Source organism: Micropterus salmoides, unplaced genomic scaffold (genome assembly GCF_014851395.1).
Source record: "Micropterus salmoides isolate LMB-PRFRI ecotype aquatic unplaced genomic scaffold, ASM1485139v1 Ms_hic_scaffold_8, whole genome shotgun sequence".
Lineage (NCBI taxonomy): Eukaryota > Metazoa > Chordata > Actinopteri > Centrarchiformes > Centrarchidae > Micropterus > Micropterus salmoides.
This window is the reverse complement of record NW_024044570.1, coordinates 9,612,692-9,621,414: the sequence shown is the minus strand read 5'-3', so window position 1 is coordinate 9,621,414 and position 8,723 is coordinate 9,612,692. Positions and strand designations below refer to the sequence as shown.

The 8,723-nt window shown below is 39.1% G+C and overlaps 1 protein-coding gene across 1 annotated transcript; it reads left to right on the top strand.

Annotated features, from left to right (window-relative positions):
* Positions 1-1,846: 1,846 nt before the first annotated feature.
* ppib (peptidylprolyl isomerase B (cyclophilin B)) lies at positions 1,847-6,444 on the top strand. Its single transcript, XM_038705184.1, has 5 exons — positions 1,847-2,081; positions 3,319-3,432; positions 3,846-3,939; positions 4,582-4,766; positions 6,032-6,444. Exons 1-5 carry the CDS (start codon positions 1,947-1,949, stop codon positions 6,152-6,154), a joined length of 651 nt encoding a protein of 216 aa, XP_038561112.1. The 5' UTR covers positions 1,847-1,946; the 3' UTR covers positions 6,155-6,444.
* The last annotated feature ends 2,279 nt before the right edge of the window (positions 6,445-8,723 follow it).

Sequence of the window (8,723 nt, the reverse complement as noted above, 5' to 3'; positions counted from 1 at the left end):
AGTAAAATGGCAAACATTTTCTGGTCCCAGTTGCTTGGATGTGTATAATTGCTAACTGTTAAGTGATTAAGTTTGAGTTTTAGAATGTTTGTTGAACTAAACAAGATCTTTTGAAGATACTCTGAGAAATTAGGTGTTTCAGAAATGGGTAAATTTATTGGTAATAAAAATAAACGTTAGTTACAACCCAATTTAAAATAGTAAGTGGTAATTCAGTAGAAACTATTCTAAGCAATCTAAATATTTTGATCATTTAAAGATGCTTACAGGGTTCAGCAAAAAACAGCTCAGTGGATCAGAAATACAGTGTGTAATGTAAAAGGTTTATTAATATTGTGTGGGCTAAAGATGATAAATAAGTGTGTTTCTCTACGTACATACAAAACATTGCCTCTGTATAAGAGAGTACTTGGGAACAAGGATTACCAACTTGGCAGAGGAGGCAGCTGCCCCACATCATCAGACTATTTGGGACCTCAGAGCACCCATATTCAATGTTTTGTATGTTTTGCGGCAATTTGATTTATTGCAATATGTATATATCAATAAATTATCATTTCTACTGAAAGTGAAATGACAAGGTCCTTTAACTGAGTCTTGCATTGACTGTGAGGCTCTGGGGATTTCACTTACACACAGATCACAAGGGACTCTCGCTCACAGCTAAATTAAAGTCCTGACTCATTCTGCGCCATGGGTCACGAGTAAGATGTGTTTTGTAAAAAGTGCCAAAAGCAATGCAAGACAACATTTTCTAATGTGTCAAATTTCAGCTTCCATGTTTAATATTGGATGAAACGGTCACCTGTCTTGTAAAAGACCAGATATGTCAAAGAAGATATATTTGTGCTGACATGGTGCGTATTGCTAAGTAAATCTTGAATCTTTAATTTGTTTACGTGAAGGTGACAGGATACATACACAATGTAAAGAGAGATAGTGGTGGTGCAGGATATCATTAGGGGGCCTGCAGCTTTTGTTTTTGTTGTTTTCCCCAGGGCCCCAACGTGGGTTAACCTGGCCATGCTTGGGAGAGATCCCAAGACTCACCATGCTGCTACATTAGTGGTTTACAGAATAGAATATCAAATATTTGAGAGTGGTAAAAGTATGTTAACTTGTATAAAACCTCTATTTAGCTGTTAGCCTGCTCAGTATTTACACAGTATGATCAGATCCTGTACCAAATCATTTCCAATAGAATCAGAATCAGAAGGAGCTTTATTGCCAAGTAGTGTTTTACACATACAAGGAAATTGCATTGATGATAAGGTGCTACAGGTAGAAAAACATACAGCTGACATAAATAGAGATGTAGAAATATATAAATATGGAATAAACAAATGCAAGTTATATAAGAATAATAAAAGTAATACAACTATTTGCAGATAAAGAACAATGTGGCAGATATTGACATGTGCATTACTCTGGTTTGTGTTGTGCAGACGTATTGCAACGGGAGAGAAAACTAAATACATAAATATATAAATTGACAATATAAAAAAAATAAAGATTAACAATTAACAACAAATATGTGCAATGTGCCAGGTTTGTGCATGATATGAAATGAAGTGATATTTACATGTGCAGAGACGTTTGTATAATTTGAAAGGGGGGAGTGTCAGTGGGGGACCCGGTGACCGGGCCTTGCTGAGACTAGCTGCAGACGGGAACAATGTCCTTACACTGCTGAGGAATGCTGGATCTCGGGCAAAACGGTGTTACGCGTCTGCATCTGATTGGCTAAAACGCTCAACTACGTGAACCAATCAGGGCCCCGTGCGTCTGCGCGCTGCGTTAAAGTCCGGCCCCTGTGTCGTGGAGGCAGCGCAGCCTGGAGCGGCCGCCGCGGCAGTCTCCTCCCCGGATACCGCACTCCTACCCCCGGCTCCTATAAAACAAGCACGACTAACAGGCCGTCCCCGGGCTGCTCATTTTTCTTGTTGATGGTTAGACTTTGCGAGAGAAGGATGAAGTTCCTTGTAGCCGTTACAGTCATTGTGGGATCTCTGATTTTTCTCGCTTTCCCAAATGGCTCGTCTGCTGACGAGAAGAAGAAAGGCCCCAAAGTAACTGCGAAGGTAGGTGCCTGCTCAGTAGCTAACGTATCATGCTAGGGGATGGTGTAGGAAAATCAAAGCTCTCCTAGCTGCAGATTGTAAAGCCACGTCATTCGTGGTTTTGCCTCTAGTGGTTCATCCTTCGCTAAAAGCCGGGAAGCTAACGTCAGCTAGCAAAAGGCTAATGTAGCCGTTAACGGCTGATGTAGCTAACGTTACCGTCAGTTGGGTTGGGTGCAGTAATGAATGAGATTTACAGTTTTATTAATTGGTGTATATAAGCGGGTTAGTCGCTTATGTCTGACCAGGACAGCAAACCGAATGAGACCTGTAACCCTGGCCTTTGCTCCTTGCTAATCTCAGTGGCGCTAGCATAGCTACCTTAGCCAGTACTTAGGCCTTTATGTTAACTGTCTGTATTTTAAAATGTTTAAATTGTCAGCTGCTCACATCCACTTAAGGCGTATACTATACTCATTTAGCTAACTCCTCGGCTGCTGCTCAGTGAGGCTTATCAGACGTAATGTCTGGCCGTGTTGTGTCTGGGTGTAGCCACGTATACAGTCACAGGGAAGCTTTGAGCTGGTCAGCAGCTGACCGAGAGGCTCTTTGTTTCCAGTGTAAAACTGAAGACTACTCTCATTCACTTGCAACAAATATTATTGCGAAAAACCTGCAAGTCCAAACCACATTTCTGTATACATGCATGTCTTATTAAAAACTGTCATACACTGCAAAGCAGTAGTTTGCACTGCAAATGGTGAGCTAGTGAGTCAGTTATGAGAACAAAACCAAAGGGTCTGAACTATAACTTCATATCTGTAATTTTATCATATTGGCAAAATATCTCAAGAGAAAATAACAATAGAATTAGATTTTTGTCACACAACTGGGATAAATCCTAGATTAACTTGCATCAAAGAATAAATGTCTCTTAAAGAGACAGTTATCAAGAAAGCAGTCATAATAAAGAAAATGGCTGCAGGCAAACTTCTCCATCAAAAGGAGTGGGTTGCGATTATCGTTGAATGAAATTATATGGTGTATCAAACCTTCAGATTAAGACTGATATCATCAATATGTAAGACACTGGAAAGAATGCACTATATATTTGCCTACTCATAGAAAGATTCTGCGCTTGTACGGTTATGTCATCCCATCCATTATGATTTAAAATGTCAATAAAAAAATGTGTTTTCCTTCGTCATGGAAGGTACTGAGGTGTAAAACAACTAAATAACTTGACTTCTTTTTGTAGGTTTTCTTTGACATTCGGATTGGAGATGAAGATGTTGGAAGAGTTGTCATCGGGTTGTTTGGGAAAACTGTTCCCAAAACGGTCGACAACTTTGTGGCTTTGGCGACAGGAGAGGTGAGAATGTTCACAATGTGTACCCAAAGTGCAACAGTCTGCAATTATTGGCTTGGCCCAGTAATCACCAGATTGATGACTGTGAATTTAAATGAGGGGAAGAAAACACTGTTAAAGCAGATATAAACAAAATTGACACATTCAAAGATGCGTTTATTTTTGTTTTTTTCCACACTAAACGGGCTTGTTAAAGGTGTCAGAGTTCAGTGGGTATTGTTGTTGAAATAAGCCATATTGTATACTTTTAACTTGTGGTCAACATCCTTGTTTACTTTCCCAAAATGCCATGTCCTGGAGACACACTTTGAATAAGTAATTTGACTCTCATTCACATGGTCTGAAATGTCAAATGCACTCAACCAATATTCCCGCAAGCCTTCTCAAGCGTTGTGGTGTTTGTTCTAATTAAACAGAAAGGATTTGGTTACAAGGGCAGCAAATTCCACAGAGTCATCAAGGAGTTCATGATCCAGGGTGGAGACTTCACCAGAGGAGATGGCACTGGAGGTAAGATGGCCACTGACACCTGCAGACTGGAATTTATGTCAGGATGCAGACCTGTCTCTGCAAGAACAAACTTGGTCACGACTGTCTGCATCAGTTCTGTCCTGAACATCAAGACTTGAGGGCTGTTTCACACATGGGCTCTTTTATGGATATTATCAAAAGAGTTGAACTGTGCAGGAAAATGCCACTTTGCAGTGTGTACCTCACAATTTTTTAATAAGCTCCTAAAGTGTATGTGTATATATATATATATATATATATATATATATATATATATATATATATATATATATATATATATATATATATATATATATATATATATATATATATATATATATATATATATATATATATATATATATATATATATATATATATATATATATATATATATATATATATATATATATATATATATATATATATATATATACGCACGCACGTACATGGCAGGTGCTGTTCATTATTCATGAAAATGTATAGATAAAGTAAAGATAAACATCTGGAAGCAATCAAGTCATAAGTGAGATGTAAAGACTGCTAGTTTGTGGAAATAACATAATTTCAGCTAATTGTCTTGTACAGATGACATGAAATGTCAAATGACATGAGGGTTTTTCTCTTTTTCTTTAAATGAAGGCAAGAGCATCTATGGAGACCGCTTCCCAGATGAGAACTTCAAGCTGAAGCACTACGGCCCTGGCTGGCTCAGTATGGCCAACGCAGGCAAAGACACAAATGGCTCTCAGTTCTTCATCACCACAGTTGAGACTCCATGGCTTAACGGCAAACATGTGGTCTTTGGAAAAATTCTGGAAGGGATGGTGAGTACCAGGCCCGACGGCGGTTGCATACTTGGGTCACTGTCTCACTCACATCTGGGGAAGTTAAACACACAAGCTGCATGTAGGTGACTGACCAACCAAATCTAAAGAGTGTTAATGTCTGCTATCCAAACGCTTGTCTGTTGGATAGCAGAAGGTTTCCTATTGCCTTTCTCGGGTGCACAAAGAGTTGTGATCAAACAAAGGAGTGAGGTTAATATAAAGCACACTGGTCAGCTTTATGTAACGTCCTGACACTTTTCTAAAATGCAGTTGCATAAATTGACAACCTACTTTAACTCTGACGTCAGTGACTGAACAGAAGTGATTGTGTCATCTGGATTGTAAATGGTAATCTGCACCAATAATGTCCTGAATATTTTTCTACTTCGGTGTTGTTTCTGTTCAGTGGCACAATCTCAGGGTCAGGAAAATATCAAATGTCCAATTTCATTGTCTACGTCTAAAATTTATTGATTACTCTGAATGCATATAAACATAATGACAACCTACTTTCACTAATATTCCAAAATGACTGAGAATTATGAATCTAAATGTTAACACTGAAGTTTAGTAGCATAAAAGACAGTGGAGCTCTAGATTCAAATGTGCAAGTTGCAAATGGGTCTATCAGAAAACAAATGCATTGACCAGTGGTTGAAAGAATTGATGTACATTTACTACAATGATGTACTGGATTACCATTATTTTCGAGGGTCTTCAATTTTATACTTAGGCCACTACATTTATCTGACATCTGTATATCAACAAAACAGACAAGGAAAAACAATTAAACTATGTAGCCTACCTAATTGCAATAGAAGCGCACAAATCAAGGACCGCTGAACAAATTAACAAAATCTTAAGTCAGCAACATTAGGCAGGCTAAATGTTCTTCTTCTGAAATGCTCCGTGTGAGATGCGTAGCCTGCACCGGACTTAGATCTCAATATAGCAGTGATAATCTTCCAGCTTTATGTATAATAAAAGCAGTAAAAAGGACCAATCTGCATAATGACTACTTTTATTACTTTTGTATTAGTTGTATTCTTACGTTATGGTGCTTAAGCAAAGGATCTGAATACTTCCTCTGCACTGAGGTTCAGCCAGCCATTACAGGCTAATCAGTCAAAATGAAACCGTCATGTACACTTTGTACGGGGGGGTATTATGTTACTGCTAACTGTTATCTAAAAACTTTTTTAATTAGATTTTGACTGCACTGATCCCTTCTGATATCCTCTTTTTCTTTGATGATTTTCCAGGATGTGGTGAAGAAGATCGAAGCCACAAAGACAGATAGCCGCGATAAGCCTCTTAAAGATGTCACCATTCACGATTGCGGCAAAATCGAGGTGGAGAAGCCGTTCGCTGTGGCCAAGGAGTAGAGTGCAGCTGGGGGGGTGGGGGAGTGCAAAGAAAACAGGACTGGGGGGATCGTGCAGGCCACCTCATTTTTATCACCAACAGACCTGTGATCCTGGAAAAGGGGCTTTGGGTCATTCGGTGTCTGTGGCTGCCGTCTTAAAGCACCAGAAGATCATTAACATCGAGCAATCTTGACAACACTCTGGGTCCATTTACTGACGAGCATTCCAAGGTGCACTTAACTGTTCGTTGGGGGGGCGGTTTTTTGTAAAAAAAGAAATCTGGAATAAAGGTTTCGATTTTTCTTAAATTGCTGAGTGAATTTCATTGGCACCATACTAATTCAAGTTCTGCAGGTCTATGTATAACTTGTTTTGGCTTTAGCTGTTACTACTGTGGAAGATGTATGTTAACTTCTTGCGACCACTAGGGGAGCTCTGTACCTAGATGTTTTATTATCCTATCTGGGTGCACTAATGGAAACCCACCATCCTGTTTAAATTAGCCCCCTCTCCCCTGCACTCAGTGCCACACAGGCCAAGAGATTAGATGGAACTTGCATGTTTTCAAAAGCAAATTCTTATTTTGCACAGATTTCTACAAAAAGTAAGACAATCATTAGCTAACAAGACTTGGTGTGGGACGTTCTTGTGAATTAGCTGGACACATGGAGAAATGAAAATGCACATAACTGAGTTATATACCTCTTTACATGTGTATTGGTTATCAGAATCTTGTGAGCCAGGTTCCAGTGTGATGAAGAAGATTCTGAGACCGATAAAGATGTACGTGGCATTTGTCTGAGCGTGGCCGAGGAGCTGCAGTGCCAGCATACAAAGTGTGAACACGTGCAATGCCAAATCTGAATAATTTGGGGATATTTATCCATCCTAGATCAACAGAGGTTCACTATGTACAAATAAGGTTATTGTTCACCTCTATGCATGTGTGAAGAGTCTTAAACTAAAGTCACGCTGTGTGTCATTAAAGCCACATGCAACACTTTCTACACAGCCAGTCTGTCTGTGAAAATAAAGATAATTTCTACCTTTTGGTTTCCTTACAAATGAATAGCAGTGCATCATCATTGAAGCAGCTGCATCCGTCAGTTGACCTATAAGACAGAGGAGAGACAAGAGTTTGACCTATTCTTTTTGGAGAGTGCCTGGCTGTCACATTTTGGCTTACTTTAGCTCAGCAATTGGCCCTATCATGACCTGGGGAAACCTGTGTCATAGTACCCCTAAAATTCTTTCAAAGTATGAGTGATTATACACAAATCTCACAAAGTCTCAAACTGCTCACAATACATGCAGCAGCCAACTGTATCCAGATGAAGCTGATGCATATCTCTTGATAAAGGGAAACTTTCTTACACCTCAGAATAAAACATTCACCTCGTAAACTTCATTCTTTAAATCAGTTTGTTTCATGCTTATTTTCCAAAGGACAGTGACCTCTGGACTAAACATCACAGACTTGAGCAGAGTCAGTCCGAACTGCAGAGGGCCCCCTCACACCACAGATATCAGCCGCGTGGAGGCAGTCCATGTTTCTGGTTTCACATGTGATTTTAGTGCAATAAAATGAGGGAATGTGCATTTCTGTGGCACTCTTGTCTATTCATGATTGTTGAGGATAAAATAGCTCCTCTGGGTTGTCCCTTGTCCGTTCCACTTCTGTCACATTATCTGCAGCAAGAAAGTTGTTTACAGACTTTTTTGCATTTTTTGCTTTTCTGTTCTTCTGTGACAAATATTGGAATTCACTGCACCAGGACATTGTGATTAATGTCAAATACAGAAACAAAACATTAGACACACCTTCCTGTAATTGTTTGGTCTTCCTGATGTTCATGTGGCAAAACTCCCATCGGGAGCTTCATGCGTGTTAAAACAAACACTAAACAGTCAACTTCAGGCGTGTTCACATGTTCTGCTTGACTGGATGCTGTTTTGAGTCATAAATATGGATTGTGGACTGTTTCCAGATCAGATTGGTCTGTTTTTTCCACACTGAATGAGAATGAATAAGAGTCTGACAGAAGTGCATAAATAAAGAGTTCATTATTGTGCATATTAAGCAGCAATAAATGCCTTTGTGCTGGAGTATAGTAGCCATATGGGAATACAATGCAAAAATATCAACTGTCTCTGTATAATGACCAGGAACATAAGCCTAAATTTGGGGGTTGATAAGAGCTCTTACACCATTAAAACTATAATATTAACCATATGTATCAGCTGCCATCTGTAGCCTACCCCTGAAACAATATCCCGGATAATAATTTATATAATTGTAATATAATGCAGTTTATTCCCATGTAGCCATTTTTAGAAGCAGTGTCTGGAAACATGTAGAGGCCATGGGAACAGTGCTGGGTGAGGGAATGGTATTCCTAAACATAACTGACCTCATCTGCTCTTGTCAAATCCTCTGCAGACAGAAGGTAATCTCAAATGTGTTCCAGTTTCACAAGATGGGAAAGTTAATCACTCATCTCTTTATTTGATGGGCTGTTTTTGTCTTTGCATTCTTTGCTAGAGCTGTAAATAGCATGAAATTGGTCCACTTTGAAAATTGATTATA